Here is a 20176-nt window from a genome sequence, read left to right as displayed (position 1 = left end):
ATCCTCTTCCCCAAAGAAACTAGAAATCATGAATGACTCTAAGGGATAAATGGACCCCAGGAATGGGAAGTGCATGAACTCCTGAGCTAATTGAGAGCATGAGGGTAGGGGAGTGGGTGCCGCCACAATAAGAGCACAAGAAGAAGAGGAGAGGAGAAGAAATGGAGGAGCAGATATATTGAGGTGGGGGAAGAATAGAGGAGAGAGAGCAGGATGAGAGATACCATATCAGAGGGAGCCACTATAGGTCCTAGAAGAGATATAGAACTAGGGAGATCTCCAGAGACCTACAAGGATGACACGATCTGACAGTCCGGGCAGTGGAGGAGAGGATGGCCTAGAAGCCCTTCCCCTAGAATGAGATTGATGACTACTCTCTATACTATCCTAGAGTCCTCATCCAGTGGCTGATGGAAGCAGAGACAGACATCCACAGAAATACACTGAGCTGAAATCTGGAACCTAGTTGAAGAGAGGGAGGAATGAAGATCGAAGGGGTCTGTACCAGATTGGAGAAACCCACAGAAACAGTTGGCCTGAAAAAGGGAAAGCATATCAACCCCAGACGCTCTTTGGGAGGCCAGTACGGGACTAATCCAGCCCCCTGATCATGGATGCCAATGGGGAGGTCCCTGCACTCCTGGGAGCCTCAGGAGGTGGACTGGCGTTTTGCCCTGGTGTGTGGGGGGGACTTCGAGAGCCCATCCCACTTGAAGGGATGCACTCTATCTCTGAACACATGGGGAGGGGCCTAGGCCCAGCACAGGAAGATTTGGTGGACTTGGTGGAGCCCCGGTTGGGGGCCCTACCCTGCCTGGGGAGTGGTGGGTGGATGGGGTGGGGGGTAGGTTGGAGGTGGGGGAGAAGGAATGGGGGTGAGGGGGGGAGGGAGAGGGAGAGGGGAATTACATGTGAAACAAGCCTGTTCCCTAACTTGAATAATAATAATAATAATAATAATAATAATAATAATAATAATAATAAGAGAAAAAAATAAAAATAAAAATAATAATAAAAAAAGAAAATAAAAGATGATGCAAATATAATTCAAAGGGTCCAGAGTTCCCCCCAAGTTGGGAGTGTGTTGATATGGTGCTAGCTTTAAAGATAGGAAGGATACGAAAATAAAGGGGTCATGTGACCTTCCTCTGTGGTTTATGGAGAGTCACTGAGGCCAGGTGTGTGGCTGTGAAGTCCCTTCATGGAGGCCTAACAGGCCATTGTATCAAGCTGTGAAAGTGAAGCCTGACTTGCTTTGAAAACTTCAAGATGTTAGAGGTTTCAGAACCAGGAGACATCTGCCAAGAACCATCTCACACAAGGATTAGAACCAACCCATGAAAGAGAGGGTTGTATCTGGCAGGCAGTGAAGCAGAGCTATCTAAACCATTTGATATCAGATGTGGAGCTACAGGATTTGGAGTTTGTCCTACTGGATTTTGGCTTTGCTTTGGTCCAATATTTCCTCATTTTGTTCCAGTTCCTCTTATTTGGGATGGTAATGTACATTATGTGCTATTGTATGTTGAAAGTAGGAGGTCCATTTTTGATTTTGCAGGGTTGCAGTTAAGAGATCTTCTTGAGTCTCAGAGGAGACACTATTGCAACAGTGCAAACACTATTGATATTGACAGAATATAGGACTTTTGAAAAATTGGGCTAAATGTATTTTACATAGTGATATGGCCCCAAGACAATGGAGAACAGTGAATGGAATGTGTCAGTTTGAATGAGATGTCCCCCATAAGTATTGGGCACTTGAGTGCTTGGCCCCTAGTTGGTGGCTATCAGGGAAAGATTAGGAGGCATCGTCTTACGGAGGGAGTATCGTTAGGGGTGGGCTTTAAGGTTTCAAAAGGCTCCTGCCATTTTTAGTTAGCTCTCTCTGCTTTCTGTTTGTGGTTCATGACCCCACACTAGGCAAACTTTCCACCACTGAGCTACTACACATCCTCAAGTCTTATCTTTTATTTTGAGATAGTGTTTCATTAAATTGCCCAAGTTGGCATTGAGTTTGGGATCCTTCTGAGTGACTCGAATGACAGACATTCCTGAATCTACTTTATCATTTTAATGCCAGGAAACTCAAAAAGTAATTGCTCCTTAACTTTGGTTTGTTCTTTCAGCACTTAAAGTCCTCTGCATCTCAGCCAATTCCTAAGGGGATTCATGGCTCATTGGGGTCTATACAATTTAGTTAATTATCCCCAAATTATTATCTCAACTAAAGCAGAATCTTAATAAACAATCCTTAATGTCTTTATCCTTGTCTGGGAGAACTTCATCTCTTGGCAAGAAAAAAAAAATCCCCTTTAAGCAAGATTGTATAATACCTTTACCATGGTGATTAAAGACAATGGCTCATTTAGAAAATGGTGTGTGTGTGTGTGTGTGTGTGTGTGTGTGTGTGTATGTGTGTGTGTTTAAAATGGTGGAATGTAGCCTGTCCTTCAAACTTCTGAAAATAAAGGCAGCAGGGGAGGGCATCCACACTTCAGAGGAGGTTTGCTTCCTGCCCACTCAGCATAAAGGTTGTTGTGTGGAAGTATGAGGATTCTTAGCCCAAGTCAGAGGAGGCCTCTCTAAGGAATGTGCTGCATCAGCATCATTCCAATAGAGGGAAGACTGTACTATTCCCAGGGTCCCTCACAAGCATCTCTCTTTACAGGGAACTTGATGCTTATGCAAACACCAGCCTGTTCGGTCTTTGAATCAAGCACTAATTCCAAGTCCCAGGCTGCAGTGTATAGGCAGTGTCCACTACATTTACCCAGGATTCCATTTCTTGTTTATTAGTATTTTCTGAGCTTCTTGTGGATGAAGGACACTAGTCCTGTGCTTTAAAAGGAATGCAAAATTAAGGGCAGCCCTTGCCATCAACTTGCACACATCATCTCACAGCAGAAAAAGAAAAGGGGAAGAAAGCCAATTCTGATGCTCTGACACTGGTGGTTTGAACAGGAATGACCCTCATAGACTCATAGATTCAAATGCTTGATCACCAGGGAGTAGCAATATTAAGAGGTGTGGTCTTGTTAGAGTAGGTGTGACCTTGTTGAAGGAAGTGTATTACTAGGGGTGGGCTTTGGGGTTTCAAACACTCAAGCCATACTTAGTGTCTTTCTTTCTTCTTGCTGCCTGCTGAGATATAGAACTCTTAGCTACAGCTCCAGTACCACATCTGCCTATGTGCTGCTATGCTTCCTGCCATGATAGTAATGAACTAAACCTCTGAACCTGTAAGCCAGCCCCAATTAAATGTTTTTCTTTATAAGAGCTGCTGTGGTCATTGTGTCTCTTCATAGCAATAAAAACCCTAAGACAGATACAAAATGTATGTGCAGGCTATTTCTCAGTTTTGTGTGGACTCCAACAGGCTTGCTCACAGTTTATTGCTATTCTGACACTGTCTACCTGGAAGTGGTGTAAGATCCTATAGCCTGAGGATACAGTCCCACTAAGCTGTGCCCCAAATCAGACGTCTATCAAAGCCGAGGTCTCCAGGGCTGACTGAATGCTTCTATGATTTCTTCCTCTAGTTTGTTACTGTAATGGAATGGACTTCAGAATTCAGGAGGGCCTTTTACTTGTACTCACCTGTTTATTGTAGAGGTTATAACTCAGAAATGCCAAGTGGATGAGATGAACAGGTTAAAGTATGAGTAGCAGAAATTCCAGGAGCTGTCTTGGTACATTCGACCCCTGCATCTCTACATGGTCACTAATTTGAAAGTTGTTCAAGCCCCTCAAGTCAGAGTTTTCTGGAGGTGTCATTTCATGGGGCTAACTGATGAAGTCACTGTCCACAGCTAATTAAAATCACTCTCAGCCTTTTTCCCTTCCCCAGACTTAGAGAGAGAGAGAACAAAGAGAAATGGTTGCCTCGTAGTATTAGAGGACGGTTTAGAGACACCAGAAAAGATGGCTAATAAACAAATGGCTCCAGTTCCACAACATGGAACTGAGAGCTCTCTGAAGATGACAAGATGCCTGTGTTTGGTCTTTATCGACGTTGGGTTCCTAGAAGCTTCCAGGTTCACATACCCCCACTCAGGTAGAACCTCATGGCTGTCGTGGGTTAAAGCTGAGACAAGCCGGGCCACGACATAGATCAGGCTGACCTTGAATTTAAAGAGATCTACTTGGCTCTCTCTTCCCAGTGTTGGGATTAAAGGCATGCAAAGCAATGATGGTTAATTTTGAGTGATAACATTATTAAATTTTAAAACACCTCAGAGCTGTGAGTTGGCTCAGTGATAAAGGTGTTTTGTTTGTGCCTCATGACCTGAGAACCTTTGTGTGGTAGTTCAATCCTTTAATAACGAAAGAGACAGAAGCAGGCAGATCTCTGAGGTTGAGGCCAGCCTGGTCTCCAGAGTGAGTTCCAGGAAAGCTGGGACTATATCAAGAAACTCTGTCTCAAAAGAAGAGGAGGAGGAAGAGGAGGAGGAGGAGGAGGAGGAGGAGGAGGAGGAGGATGAGGAAGAGGAGTATAACAACAATGGTGTGGAAAGCTCAGTGGTTTAAACACAAGCATTTCTCTTCCAGAAGACCAAGGTTTGATTCTTAGCACAGACATGGCAGCTTATAACAATCTGTAACTCCAGTTTCAAAGGATCTTATGCAGTCCTCTGACCTTCTTGGGCATGACTCACACATGTGGCATATAGATATACATGGAGGTAAAATATCCAGTCTCTTGATGAATTCATTCTTTTACCATTATGAAATAAAAAACAGTATATTCATTTTGTTCTTTAGTACAGATAACCAAGTTATGGTATCCCCCAATATCTCCTTTATAGATATGTATTTTGACAGAGATGATGTCTTAGCTACTGTTCTATTGCTGTGAGGAGACACCATGACAAGATAACTTTTAAAAGAAAGTAATTTGGGGTTTGCTTATAATAGTTTCAGAGAGTTAGTCCGTTATCATCATGGTGGAGAGCATGGTTGCAGGCAAGCAGGCATGCTGCTGAAGAAGCAGTTAAAAGTTCATATCTCATCCACTATACAGTAGTGGGGCAGGGGTGGAGGAGAGAACAAGACTGGCCCCGGTGTGAGCTTTTAAATCCTCCATTGAAACACCACCTCCAACAAAGCCACGCCTCCTACTCTTTCCCAAACAGTTCCACTAACTAGGAACCAAACATTTAAATAAATGAACCTATGGGGGGGGGTGTGCATTCTTATCCAAATCACCACAGATGAAATCATGTTTATCTACTCTCTTCTATTAAGTTTTCACTATAAATGGCCCACCAGTGAGATGGCTCAGTGCTTAAGGGCACAGGTCATCAGTGCCTGATGACCTGAGGTCACTCACTGAGAATCACAGGTGGAACTGTGATTCGACACAGGTCGAATGTACCAAGACAGCTCCTGGAATTTCTGCTACTCATACTTTAACCTGTTCATCTCATCCACTTGGCATTTCTGAGTTATAACCTCTACAATAAACAGGTGAGTACAAGTAAAAGGCCCTCCTGAATTCTGAAGTCCATTCCATTACAGTAACAAACTAGAGGAAGAAATCATAGAAGCATTCAGTCAGCCCTGGAGACCTCGGCTTTGATAGACGTCTGATTTGGGGCACAGCTTAGTGGGACTGTATCCTCAGGCTATAGGATCTTACACCACTTCCAGGTAGACAGTGTCAGAAAATCAAAGGAGAGAACTGACTTCCAAACATTGTCCTCTGACCTACACAGACACACACAGACACAAACACACACACACACACACACACACACACACACACACACACACACACACACCAGGGCATGTGCCCCCAACCCAAACAAATAAAGTGTAAGTTTTAAAAGTTTTCATTATATAATGTTACATATATAACAGTGTCTGTTATACACTGATGTATAAAGAAAAGTCAGCACTCTATATCCTTATCTTCTACATCCATTGATTCAAGGAACCATGCATGGATCAGCATGCTTCCAAAAACATGTGATATAAAAAACATGTACAATGCCCTTGTTGCTCCCTCCAAACAATATAGATGATTTATAGATTTATCTTTACATTACAGTAGATATTAGAAGTCAGAGATGGCTTCAAGTCTACATATGTAGATGATATACAAATATGACACCAGCTTAATTAGGGGAATGAGCATCTGCAAATTTTGATGAGCTTGGAGTCTTGAAACCAACTCCCTCTGGGTACCAAGAGCAGCAGGAGAACCCATTTCTTCACATGTGGCTTCAGAATGAGCATTTCCTGTACCTTTACACCATCTGTGCAGTTCATGCTGCCTTCTAAAGTTATATTTTTGTACTAATCATCCCATTGTTTTGATACACATATACTTCCAAACAACTTATCTTATTTCCCAATTCTTGGATCTTTTATAAGATAAATTCTTGGGTCTTTTGTATACACTCCCTGTGACATACTTTTTCTCCCTCTTCAATGTTGTTTTTAGGCCACTCCATGCTAATCAAGCTGATGAGTAGCTGTAACTCATGAAACTATAAATAGATTGTAATCTCACTTTAACAGTGTGGCAAACAGGGGTCTGATGTGTGCTTCAGGTACATGCACATAGGCAGTTCTTTAATCTGGTCCCAGGAGTGGAATTTCATGCTTGGCTTTTTAACATCCCATTTTTCTTAATCTTCATTCCATTTTTAGTAATTCTTAATCATTTTTTACTGGACATACATTATCTTAACAAGTGTATGCATACACCTCTGTCCCTATTGTTAAACATCTAGTCTTTTCTTCCATTTTGGGGAACTTTGCACACAAGTCTGGAAAAAAAATGCTTGTGTAGAAGTCTCTGCTTTTTTATGTCCTGAGAAAAATTTCTTTTTGTCAAGACCAACTTACCAATTGAACCAATTTACATTCCACAGGAGGATTTTTATTGTTTAAAAATATGAAACAATCCCCATACAAGCAGTTATGAATCCTTTTGAGAGTATAATTAAAGGTATTTTGCCCTAAGGGAAAAAAACAAAACAAAAATTAAACAAAACCTAGATCTATAACAATTTGAAGGGTTTCTCAAAATATCTGAAGACTTTATGTTGATGTTGTTATTGAATAAGTAATATTATACTTTTAGTCCATCTGTGTGGCTATAATAAAATACCCAACGCAGAGTACTTTATAAAGAAAATTTTTATTTAGCTCACATTTCAGGAAACTCAAGAGCTTGGATGACACGATTGCTCACTTCTAGGGAAGGCCTCATAGTAGCTGGCATTAAAAAGGGTGGGAACACATTCAAGAGTGGCCAGTAGCACACATAGAGAAAGGATAGGACTCACCTAGCAAGCTGATCTCTTGGTACCTCCCTGTGAGAGTAAGTACACACCCCATAACAAAAACATCACTACCTCTTAGGACCTGATCACTTCCCATTAAGTCCCATCTCTTAAAGGATTCCACCACCCCCATACAGCTATCATGGGGGCAGAAGACGTACAAAAATTCCTAGGTAGACAAACACTATCTGAACTCTAGCATCCTACACATTGCATGTAATATTACCATACTTTGCCTGGTAAGTTCATCGACCAATTCTGCCTGGTATCAAGTGCCATCTATACTAAACCACCACATAGGAAGAGTTCATGAAGTATCAGCAATATTGCAGACACAGGAGATAGAAGAAAAATCCCTGGTTGTAAGAAAAATGAAGCTACTGAGGGAGGCAGAAACAGAAAGCCCTTTTCAATAACATGTGCTGCTAGACGTGTTCATATTGTTTAAAATATTAAAAATTATAAGCTTTCTTTACCAAAGGGCTGTGAAGAGTGAACATTATCAGGATGTTATAGGTAGGGGAAACAGTACTGGCAAAAGAAAAAGTCTACAAGCTGAATATGTATAGGAAATCATACATGTGTTGAAAGTGGTAGAATTTGAATGGTAATGAGTGTGGGGGAAGGTTTGAGGTCCTTATTTGGGGCAGAAATTAAAATATCAAGACACATGATTTTAGCAGTTGATCTGACAGCAGAAAGGAAACCACAAAAATTCTCCTCCCAAACATTTTATTACAGAGTTGCTATTGTACACACAGCATACAATTTGCCCTTTTTTTTTCTGTAACTGTGTGAAGTGCTAGTACTCAATTCAGCAGCACACAGGGTTTTTGTTTACTCTCTCTCTCTCTCTCTCTCTCTCTCTCTCTCTCTCTCTCTGCGTGTGTGTGTGTGTGTGTGTGTGTGTGTGTGTGTGTGTGGTGTGTGTGTGTGTGTGTGTTTATGTATATTTGAGGATACATGTACACATATGTATTTGGGAGTGTGTGTGGAGGCCCAGAGGTTTGTATCAGATGTCTCCCTCCAGTTTTGGCATTCTTTGAGACAGGGTCTCTTACTGATCCTGTAGCTCACTGATTTGGTTGTATCAACTGATCAGAGAGCTATAGGGATCTGCACATCTCTGATTCCACAACACTGGTATCACAGACATACACTGCCATATGTGGCCCTCTATGTGAATTCTGGGGCTCTGAACCCAAGTTCTCATGCATGTACTACAAATACCGATGGAATAATCCCCAGCCCTGGCACATGAGTTTGAAAATTACTTATTAATGTAATCAAGTGCATTTTCAAAAATACATTTTGGCATTGTCCAATAGCTTTCATTTTATAAATAAATGAACCTGGAAAACATTTACTGTAATTTTTTTCATAAAATGGCCTTTAAAGCTAAAAGATTGACTTACAGGTAAAACTGATTTTAACATTGACATAGACTTGCTTTTCAGCCTGTTGTTCACATTCCTAACACTATCAACTTACATAAAATTTTTAAAAATTAAAATTGCTTTTAATGAGTGGGTAGTCATGCGTGCTACATGCAGTTGGAGTCAGAAGACAACTCTGTGGAGTCAGTTCTCTCTTCCATCTTCACTGGGGTTCTAGTGACTTAACTCATATCTACAGGTTTGTTCAATAAGCACATCTACCAGCTGAGCCATCTCACCAGTCCTAGCTTAATTTTGAAGATCTAACTAAGCAAGGCTTAGAGTCTGGTGTGTATAAGGCCCAGGGCCTGATGCCCAGCACCATAAGAAAAATTAATAAGACAAAACTAATTACAATGGCTTTATTTACAATTGCCTTCACAGTTTAATTATAGTAGAGCATTTGATTTTTTGGAACATGTCTTACTTTCCTGCAGAAAATTAATATAGTTGTGATAATGCAATGGAGATGTCTTTGAAGACTTTCACCATAAGCATAAAAATACTTTATAGTTTTAATGATATTTGTTCTAGTGTGCTGAATTTATATAATTTTTTTCTCCTAAATACTTAATTTGTTGCTGGGCGGTAGTGGCACATGCCTTTAATCCTAGCACTTGGGAGGCAAAGGCAGGGGAATCTCTGTGAGTTCAAGACCAGCTTGGTCTATAAGAGCTAGTTCCAGGACAGCCTCCAAAGCCACAGAGAAACCCTGTCTTGAAAAACCCAAAACTTAATTTGTTTCGCTTGTTGGCATAATTATTCTGTTCCATTAAAATACCTATTTTATACTCATCAAACAAATATATAATGTTAAATACTTAAGATCTGATTGTAAAGTTAAGAACAAGAAACTATGTTTTAAAATTCCAGCCTAAGGCGGATCTCTGTGAGTTCGAGACCAGCCTGGTCTACAAGAGCTAGTTCCAGGACAGCCTCCAAAGCCACAGAGAAACCTTGTCTCAAAAAACCTAAATAAATAAATAAATAAATAAAATTCCAGCCTAATAACTGAAAATATAATTTCTTTTGAAGTTAGTCTCTTGTAGCCTAGCCTGAACTAGAATTCACTATACAGGCAGGATGACCCTGAACTCCTGATCCTCCTGCCTTTACCTTGAGTGCTGGGATCACAGGTGTGAGCTATTATGAGCAGTTGAGGTAGAATAAATTGATTCAAGGTTATAAAGTTCTCAGTATGAAGAAATGACAGACTTCTTGCAGCCTCTTTTCAAAACATCCCTTGGATGTTTAATGGGATAAGCAGACTGTGTCTCATTAAACATGGTTTAACTGTCAAAACAGCCTCTTTAAGGGAACCTTGAAATAACAGACAGATGCACTCTTGTTAGGGGTTACCTAATAAATATAGAATGTGTTCACTTCCAGAGTTCAGAAAGTCTTCCTATGTGTAAGTCAGAAATTCAAAGGAACTCAATCTCAATACAATCGATAGAAATCCCAGGGAATGGCACAGAAGACAGAAAACAGCATAAACAAAAATAGATTGGTATTGTTTGTTTATTTGAAGTGCTGGGGATGGAACCTGGACACTCGTGCATAGTATGCAAGTGACCTACAACTAAGCCCCATCCCTAGCCTATTGATATATTTTAATATATATTTTCATCTCTGGTATGAATTTGCTTTAAGAGAAGGAACTGTCCCATGTGGTATCTTCTTCCCATGGGGTCAGACACTCCTTTAATGAACTTAAGTAAAAGTTGGTCAGGATATGAAAGATTCAAAGACTTCCATGAAGTGAGCTGAGAAGTGATCTTCAGCACTTACCTGAAGACTTATAAAATCTATTACTACATAAAAAGTGAAACAAATCTACAATAGGTACAAATTATATACATTTATTAATAATTTTAAATAACACTCTTGTATAAATTCTTTCATATATTCAAATCATAAACAAATTTAGAAATGCATCATGAAACCTAGTACAGTACATATATGAGACATGTTTTTAAATTTTGGGTTAGATTTTAGTGACATAAATACAAGTTTAATGTTTTAGAAACATTCCCTAATTGGTTAGGCTGAAATTAAAGAGTACAGAGTGCTTGTGCCTAGCATTAAAAGTTGACTAGAAGTCACTTAACTTTGGGTTAGCTTGAATCTGAAGCTCTGGGCTCACTCCAGGGCTGCGGTTTCTGCATATGCATAAGTAATAAGGAAGATCCCCAATGCCTTTGAAAACTTATCATTCAAACCACTGACATTTTAATGATCCATAACTTTAGCCATTTGATATTATTTGACTTCTTCAGACTGATAACCATTTTTCTTGCTTCTCCCCATGGTACAGTCTTTGGCTCAGAGTGAAAGGGAAAGATGAATTAGCCTTCTATCACCTCCCCCAACCCTGAACATAGACACCAAACCCATTTCAGCTCCTAAAGCACTTGCTGTCAAAAGTAGCAACAGACTAAAGGGTTTTTGTTTTGTTTTGTGTGTGTGTGTGTGTGTGTGTGTGTGTGTGTGTGTGTGTGTGTGTGTGTGTGTATGTACATGTATGCACAAGCAAACCTGGATGAGACTTCTGTTGCTCTAATGATTGCATTGGGTTCTTTTAACTCATTCTGAATATTTTTTCAGAGAGCTTTCCTTGAGAAATACAGAAACTCAACTCCTATCCACATAGTACTTCAAAATATAAGAAGCCAGGGACAGTCATTAGAATCAATCTTTATGTTTACAAGCATAAAAAATTTAAAAAGTATAGGATCAGTAATCAAGCTCTGTCTCTCATCTTTCAAAACACAACATCTTGATGATCAGATAAGTCCAATTAACTGGCAGATCAGTATTGCTTTGATGATTAATGGTTCTGGAAATATTGGAACTAGAGAATAGCAGTATGATTTGGGACTTAGATAATCTTGTTAAGAAAAAACAAAACAAAAACCCTATCCTCCTAGACCAGGTCTGCCCTGTTGCCCTCTCTTAAAATCCAAATATCCATTGGAAAAATAATGCACTGAGTCCACAGAATATTCAAATAAGAGATTTTACTATCCTTTTGCCTTTTCTATAATTAGAAAGACTGTAAATAAGAGAGTACTGGGAAGTAGTGTGGAGGGCAGTAGTGATAGGGAGGTCAAAGACATGTTTGACACTGACTACAACATCCACCTATCAGAAATGCATAGGGCCTACTAAGGTGAGCTAATGAAGATGCAAGTAAGCATCAGTTCATTCATAGAAGTGATGATTATTTCTCAGAAAGGTTCACATAGGTATTATATTTTAGAAAGAACATGTTATTAATACTTAGACAAACATTGTTCAAACACTAGACTTTCCAGAGGATGCCGGGGCTGGATGGTGATGTCTCCAGAGAATGAAAACCCTGAATTGTATTTTACAATGTTTTTCTGCTCTAAGTTCAAGAGAGGATTGCTTCATGGTTGATCTTTAGAGGAAAGTTATTACTACAAGCAGAGTGCTGGGGTCACTAATAATGTTATTTAAGGCTATACTTTGTGAAAAATTAACACGACCTAGAATCCATACTTGATAAACATTTTTGTGGTTTAATTTCTGTGTTATCTTTTAAAATCTGTTTGAAGGATTCTATTCAGCTGGAATCCTGACTATTAGGTTCTTAGTCTCCTACAAACATTTCTTCTTTATTTATTGGGTAAACATCTGTTTGGTTTTTATCTCTTTACCTTTATTTTTGGCAGCAGATGGAGTATCAGGAACGCAATCACTGTGCACAATGCTTTGGAATTGTGTGATGTGCAGTTGATACACACCTGTGGGATAACTGCTAGGGAAAGCAACCAATCACCTCCCATTACACGAATTCATTCATTTTAATGAACTATAATTGGCAGTTTATTAATTCTCATCATTAATTCTCACTTTAGATAGAAATCCTCATGTGTTCTTTCCACAAAGTCATCTGTAGCTATGTGGCCCTGAATTGTGCCTGAAAGTCACATAAATCACACACACACACACACACACAAAATCTTCATTCCAGCCTTCTAGGGCCCGTGGCTAGTAGAATTTTTATGTTTTCATATAGCCAAATGACTATACTATAGAGGTGAGAATTAATTCCAAGCATAAAAATGATGTGTGTTGTATAGCCCTGAATGATTTAGCCTCTCTGTGCCTCAGTTTCTTCATTTATAAAATGGGTACAAGACTACTTCCTTAGGAGGCTATGGTGAGGATCAAAGAACACACATGGGGTTTTGTAAATGACAAAGAACAATAAAAATACTGATCTACTCTGTAATTCTTGGATTAAACCCATAGACTCCTGCTAGATGAGCAATCAGCCACATACAAATTGTTTCAGTACAATGAGATGTAATGTTTACTTTAATAAAGACAGCCACATATGCAGAGCACCCTCAGGTTACCTACGGATCCTCTAGTCTACAGTCATTTCCAAACCCTGAGAAAAAGATGGGGGTCTCCTACAGAGGATAAACAAACTTCTCTGAGGAAGTTAAGTCTGAGTTTCCTAGGTCTAGTCTTTGTTTTGTTTTTCCCTAACCAAGTCATAGCCTGGGCCATCTTTCTTGACTTGCTTAATCCACAACCTGTTGATGCATAACAGATGAAAGCAGGATTACTTGGCCTCAGGGGAAAATGGCATCAAAATGCAAGGACTAAATGCACATTCAATCAGAGTAACCCTCTGCTCAGACAAGAAGATGGATGAATTCTAGCACTGAAGAAGCCAAACATACCTCATGATTCGTGGGTGACAGGTTATGCTCAAATGCCAGAGGCCTTTATTTTGGAGGTTATGGGAGGCACATAATATTTCATGGGCATAAAAATGAGGGGCCCCAAGTAATGCGATGGCTTTTCTTTTTTAATTTAAAATTTCTATCCTTTGGAAGACTGTCTTTTACATTCAGGAAAGAAGTCTTTTTTCTGAGGATGTTTACACTGAGTAATGTAAAACACACAGAGTGGCTAATTAGGTGAATGTCTTGAGAATGCAGCCTGTGTCCCAGTTTAATAATTACAGACTTCAAATCTATTGCTTGAATCTATGGTAAGTCAAAAAGCATATGACTCTAGGTTTAGAGAGGAAAGGTTAGAAACATTTGACCTCTTATTAATTTCAACAGTGTCCAAATAGGGACTAAAAATGAATGAAGCTCACCAGAGTCCCAGCTCTAGCAATATTGCCACCTATTTTACAGTATTTTAACCAATTTCCATATCTTCTTTTTACAACACCATTAACTGCTATACAAATAAAGTCTAGATGATAAAATAGGACATGATCTTTTTACAAATAGATACAAGTACAATGTTGAGCAGATATGCTACATTAACTATGTACACCTTGTTTCTTTAGAGGCAGGAAACCCACCTCCCCCCCCAGGAGGACCATCAACTTTCTGCTCTCTGGTGCTGCACCCGCCGTCACCATAAAGGCTTATCTTGTGCTTTAATCCCATCCTTGAAGGAGACTCGTGGGAGGAAAGCCAAGCCCTTCTACAGATCCTCTTGGGACTTTTCTGCCCTTAGTCTATACAGAGCCAATTCGTTTAGTGTGGGTATATCCTAGAAACCAGCTTGTCCTCAGTTTTAGCTTTCAGTACAGTAAAATGAACATGAACATAATCCCTGCCTCTCTTTTAAAAATATGTTTCCAAAATGGAGATGAAGTCTTCTATCATTCTTCCCCCTTCACATCAACATTCTGTCACAGCTGGTGAGATGAACACTTTCCCAGCAGTCCTTTGAGAGGCTGGGTAGACTTGGGCTACTGTGTGGGATTCAGTCTTTCCATACACACCTGTGGTTTGCTACAAAAATATACTTTACTTCACATCCTCAATGATGATGAATGCTTCAGATCTTCATGGGGAATTAAGAGCAATAGATAGGCTAAGCGCACTACAGTTTGTACCTGAACAGCTCATTTGCACGATGCCTTTCTCAGTAAACTCTACCCAGGCCATGTGTGGCTGGAGGGCAGATGCATTTTAGTGAGCACTGTGTTCTGACAATCCAGGAGGACAGTTCATCTCCTTAAGCTTTGTAATTATGAATGGGTGTTGTCAGGGTCAGCTGCCCATTGGGAGCCACTTCATTGCCATCATCCTCCAACAATCCTGACACATCTGCATTGGGGATGCTGTCATGGTAGCTGCTGAAGCTGATATTGTCTTCTTTCAGCTCGATGGTCCAAAAGGGAGCATTGAGTTTCCGGTTTTGGTACTCTCTGTACATATACACAGCTCCTACGAATCCCATTAGCAGCACTACCACAATGATGATGACTGTCAAAATGATGATGTTAAACTGGGTCCATGATACATCAGCGAGAGCTGAGGTGCTGTTTTCAGAAGAGCTTACTGAAAAGATAGTCTGCAGGGTTGTGGGGGCAAATGTACTGTTTATAACAGGGGTGGACACTGATGTAGTCAAAGAGGCATTGGAAACCAAAATGGTAGAACCTTCAGGAGTTGGAACAATAACTTCTGAAAATAAAAAAAAACAGAGAATGAAATGTAAAAGACAAAATTATCTAGTTTTGAGAAACAATAAAATAAATACACATGAGAGTGGAAGTTGAGGTGGAATGTTGACATGGTTCTCTGCTTACGGTAATGCAAGTTAAAAATAATTTTTAAATAAATATAATATTAAGATATGGGGTCTGGAAAGCTTACTTATTACATCTAGGTCTGTTCTCCAATATGTATAACACCCATGCTAAAATTTTAGGAAGATTCCAACACAGGAGTTTTGTATCCCTCCTTATTCATTGATAGTCACAGACATTTCTGTAAAGGCAGTAAATATGTTACCACCAAGTTCTAAATCACATGGTAAAATGACAATTATTTGACCTAAAATATATCCAGTAAATCTGATTTCATGAAGGTAAAATTCTCCTCAAAGGAAGTATAAAATATCAAAAAAACAAAAAACAAACAAAAAAAAAAACCCAAAAACCCCAGGGTTCATTTAGCCAAAAGAGAAAAGAGCTTTCCTTTAATTCCACATGTAGAGTTTTCCACTTTCTGTATATTTGAACTATTTTATAATCAAGGAACTACATTTTAGACTTCTACTCAACAGCATAGCTCAATGGGAGGTTGAAACCTTTGGACTAGGTTAGGACTGTATTGCTACAGGTAATTCAATGTCTCAGAATTTTAGATTTTTCAGTTAAACATGAGCGATAATGTCTGCTTCACAGAGTTCTTGGGAAGACTTCAATGAACATTATAGGTACTCAATAAAATCATTATAAATATAACTGTTATTATTCATCACCACAGTCCACTACATCAATTAACCTATAAACAGGAAAAGTTTGTATTCCTTCATGGCTAACAAAAACCATCAGTCTGTCTTCTTGGTACTTGTTGGTCTGGACAAGGTATGCCTCCCACATGGTGGAATGCAGAGTGGCAGCATTTCTAGCTAGTGATGTGGTTCAATCAGAGCACTACAGTTCGAACATCATGACAGAAAGATGCCACAGGCCACAGGTCAACTGTACCTCAGCTTGGTAATCAGTGTGCAATAGAATATCAGGAGTAGTTTGTACAAGAGCAGAGTCTAACCTGTCTGTAGTCTAATAATCCTTAAATATCCCTAGCTTCTTCCAAATTCTTAACCTTTCTAAATCCTCACTGAATCCCTCTACAAGAAACATTCTATGGTATGAATGGCCTTTTCTTTTAAAAGTCAAAGGGAATGGTAATAAGATTCCATATACCACAGACAGAGACATGTCAGCTTAAAGTATGAAGAGGCTAGAATGAACTCTAGTTTCCCAGATGGAACTTCTAAGCAGACCATAAGTCCTTCCCTGAAAAGGCCTTTGATGATCACTGACATGATGCATCAAAAGCAAAGGAAAACAAATGACAGGACCTTTCAGTTATAACAGACAGCTAGAAGAAGGGAAACATGAGCACACTCTGTCTCACTGTTGCATCGACTTATGCCTTATTCTTCATATTTCTAGAGTTGATGCTGTAGTGTCAAGAGATAATCAGGAAGGGAAAGAAACTTCTTTAGGCAAACACCTATCAAAATTTATTTTTAGAAACTCCTCTGGTGGACTGGAAGGTTTACAAAGCTAATGGTAGCTCTCTAGAAACATTCAATGCTGGCATTAGATACTAAATGTGTAATCTTAGGGAGAGTTTTACCTTGCTTGATGCAGTTTCTCTGGAGATCTCGAATATAACCTTCTAGGCAGTTCTCGCACCAGAACCCAGTGGTGTTATGGAGGCAATTGATGCACTCACCACTCTCGGGCTTGCAAATCTTTGGAGTTGTAGTTGGGTCCACATGGCCATGACATTCGCATCGTGTGCAGATACTGTCAGAATTGTAATAGCCATTTTCACATTTATTGCAGTTCTGTCCTGTGTAACCATCTTTACACTGGACACATGTAGGCTCCAATTCACCAGATTCTAAAATAGAAAGAGCATCAAAATAATTTAGTAAACTCTCAAGCTACATTAAAAAATAGTAAATTATATGCCCTCCAATAGTTTTTACAAGTCCTCTGTGGTATCTTCTCTCATTCAATGTTAAGAGATATACAGAAGCAATATTACAGATAGCTTATTAACTTTTTAACATGTTGAAGAAATGATGGGCCTGTCCAAAAAGCACATTAAAGTAGAAGGTAAAAGAATTATGCTTTTACCAGATGTCTCAATAACTTTGATATATTGTCATTTAAGTAGTGTGTGTGTGAGGGGGGTGGGATGTGTGTGTATATATTTATGCACTTGGGCAACAATAATGCATATGTATGCCAGAAGACACCTTTCTAGCTGGAGTCCTTTCCATTCACTATGTGGGTCTGGAGTTTAACCTCACATTGTCAGTTTTGCTGGTCAGTATTTTTACCTACAGAACCACCTCATAGATCCATTCATAATTGTCTTTTATTTTATTTCTCTCTTCTCTGAGGCATGAAAGACTATATAAAATATGGTTTAAGCAAAAACTTTCTCCATCTCTCTCCTCCCTAAGTATTGATACTCCTAGGCTTTTTATTTTGTGTGGTACTAAGTATGAATCTGGGGCCTCTTCCACAGTGTGCAAGGGGTCTCTCTGCCACTGAGCTACCCCCAGGACCATTACTCACTCTTAGACTTCTATGCTTGGTTTCCTTCACCTTTCACTCTATCCATTTCTCCATGGATGAGTTCATTAACTTGTACACTTAACAATGGAAAATATGTATCTCCACTCCATTTTCTTGTCTTAAATTACAAACTGTATATGATATACAAACTGCCTGTATATCTAGGTCTACACACATTTCAAATTTAACATGAATGACTGTCCTCAACATCTTAGTGAATAGTCCCAACATCCATCCACTTGCCTAAGTCCCAAAGTTAAGAACCAACTCCCAGTCCTCCATCTCCTTCCGACTTTTGATCAGTTCATTTCAGTGACACTTTAAAAGATTCCTATACTGGTATTATGCTCCTGGCTAAGGCTGTCATCATTTCTTCCCTCCAGCACTCTCAATACTTCCTAAGGCTCTTTGCTGTAGTATACTCTTACAGTCTCTATGATCTTCGCAGTGAATCTGAATATATATACTAACACCCTAACATCCTAGAGAAGCTGCTTCAATTCTAATGGGCTGCCAGACTAAGTGAAAGCAATAGAATTTTCAACTGAAAATGACCCAAGCACTGCCTACTTTTTCTACCTCTTTTTGTTTCTCTTCACATTTCTTTTTTTTTCTCTTTTTTTTTATTTGAATTAGAAACGAGATTGTTTTACATGTCAATCCCAGTTCCCAGTACTTCCCCTCCTCCCCTACCACCCTTCCCCACTAATACCCTACTTATCACATATTCTTTCTGCTTCCCAGGGAGGGTGAGGCCTTCCACAGGGGGTCATAAGAGTCTATTGTATCCTTTGGGATAGGGCCTAGGCCCATCCCCATGTGTCTTGGCTCAGGGAGTATCCTTGTATGTGGATTGGGCTCCCAAAGTCCACACCTGTGCTAGGGATAAGTACTGAACTACTACAGGAGGTCCCATAGATTTCCGAGGTCGCCTCACTGAAACCCACATTCTGGGGTCTGGATCAGTCCCATGCTGGTATCTCAGCTATCAATCTGGGGACCAAGAGCTCCCTGTTGTTCAGATCAGCTGTTTCTGTGGGTTTCACCAGCTTGGTCTGGACCCCTTTGCCCATGACTCGTTCTTCTCTGCAACTGGATTCCAGTTCAGTTCAGTGATCTCTTCGCATTTCATCATCTACTTTGTTTCAAGCTTAGGATACTCCAAAAGACTGCCTGTTTTCTTCTCTCTGAAATGCTATATATACCATTTTGTCAGCTCACAACATATTCTTGCCTCCTTATCCCTAATCACTTTGCAAATGTAAACTGCAGAAATTAACTCAGGTATCAATTCTCAGAAGCACAAAGGGTTCCTGATTCTAAAGGGGTTAGAGATACTCTAGGCTCGGCTGCATGGCTGGTCTGAAGCTAAGAAGGGGTAGAGGCATACCTACAACCCCTGATTTTCTCATCCTGAGAGTACAGGAGTGTCATGCTCTACCTCCCCTCCCCCAACAGGCCTTCCTAAGTGCAGACATGCCCAGTGCACATAGCAACTGATGAGCTCACAGGTCTCTAAGGCTACAGTGCATGGTAGCTGCTTATCTGACCACTGAAATATCCTGGACTGGACTTCCTATGTGACCTTATAAGGTTCCTTCCCCTGGCCCCTGTTGCCCCTGAGTATGCGTATGACATACCCTCTATGTTCTTGTCCCAACCAATGATAAACCAATGCATGGACCCTCTGGCCATTCCTCCTAGGTAACTGGCCCCTGCCTCCTCCCAATAATCGAGCTGTCCACTAGTAGTCTCCCAGGGGTTCTTACCAGTCGAATTCAAAGCCGCTCAGGAACCGTCTTTGGCCCTGCCCATACTCACCCCTGCCCTGTTTCCCCTGGCTGGGTTGGTTTGTGCTCAAAAATCAGACCATGGGGGTACAATGGGGGTGGGGTGGGTTGGTGGAGGTAAGCTTGGCACTCAGCTATAACACACAATATCTAAGTAGTAATAATTGGATTAGTTGTCTATCTCGACCATTACACTATAAACTACTTGTGTTCCATCTTTACCTTCATATCTTTTCCTAGTGTCTGACACAGTATTTGTTCAATGAATGTTTGCTACTTGCATAATTTCATCTTATATAATGAATCCATTCCAGAAAGAATAATTTACAAGGATCATGAAAGCTGTAGCAATGTACCTCATCTCAGATTCTGTATGAAAAATGAGTTCCATTTGAGAAACAATCCATAATTTGTCATCTACATTGTACAAGTCAAGGGTTTTGAGTATAAGCCACAGAGTTGTATAAGTGATAAACAAATTTAATAGCATTTATAGTCCCAGATGGCTGTGTGGTATCAAGTTAAGCCAATAAACTC

The 20176-nt window shown here is 39.9% G+C and overlaps 1 protein-coding gene across 1 annotated transcript in view; it reads right to left on the bottom strand.

Moving 5' to 3' along the window:
- Nucleotides 1-10565: 10565 nt before the first annotated feature.
- Nucleotides 10566-20176, bottom strand: part of Megf9 (multiple EGF like domains 9) — a 108818-nt gene continuing 99207 nt past the window's right edge. Inside the window, exons 5-6 of the mRNA XM_027400254.2 lie at nucleotides 16894-17163; nucleotides 10566-15204 (exon numbers count right to left, since the gene is read on the bottom strand). Of these exons, the coding sequence (XP_027256055.1) occupies nucleotides 14753-15204; nucleotides 16894-17163 (722 nt within the window). The 3' untranslated portion in view covers nucleotides 10566-14752. The remainder of the gene's footprint in view (nucleotides 15205-16893; nucleotides 17164-20176) is intronic.

This window comes from Cricetulus griseus, chromosome 2, assembly GCF_003668045.3.
Source record: "Cricetulus griseus strain 17A/GY chromosome 2, alternate assembly CriGri-PICRH-1.0, whole genome shotgun sequence".
NCBI lineage: Eukaryota > Metazoa > Chordata > Mammalia > Rodentia > Cricetidae > Cricetulus > Cricetulus griseus.
Note: the sequence above shows the minus strand (reverse complement) of the source record. Positions and strands in the feature narration are given on the sequence as shown.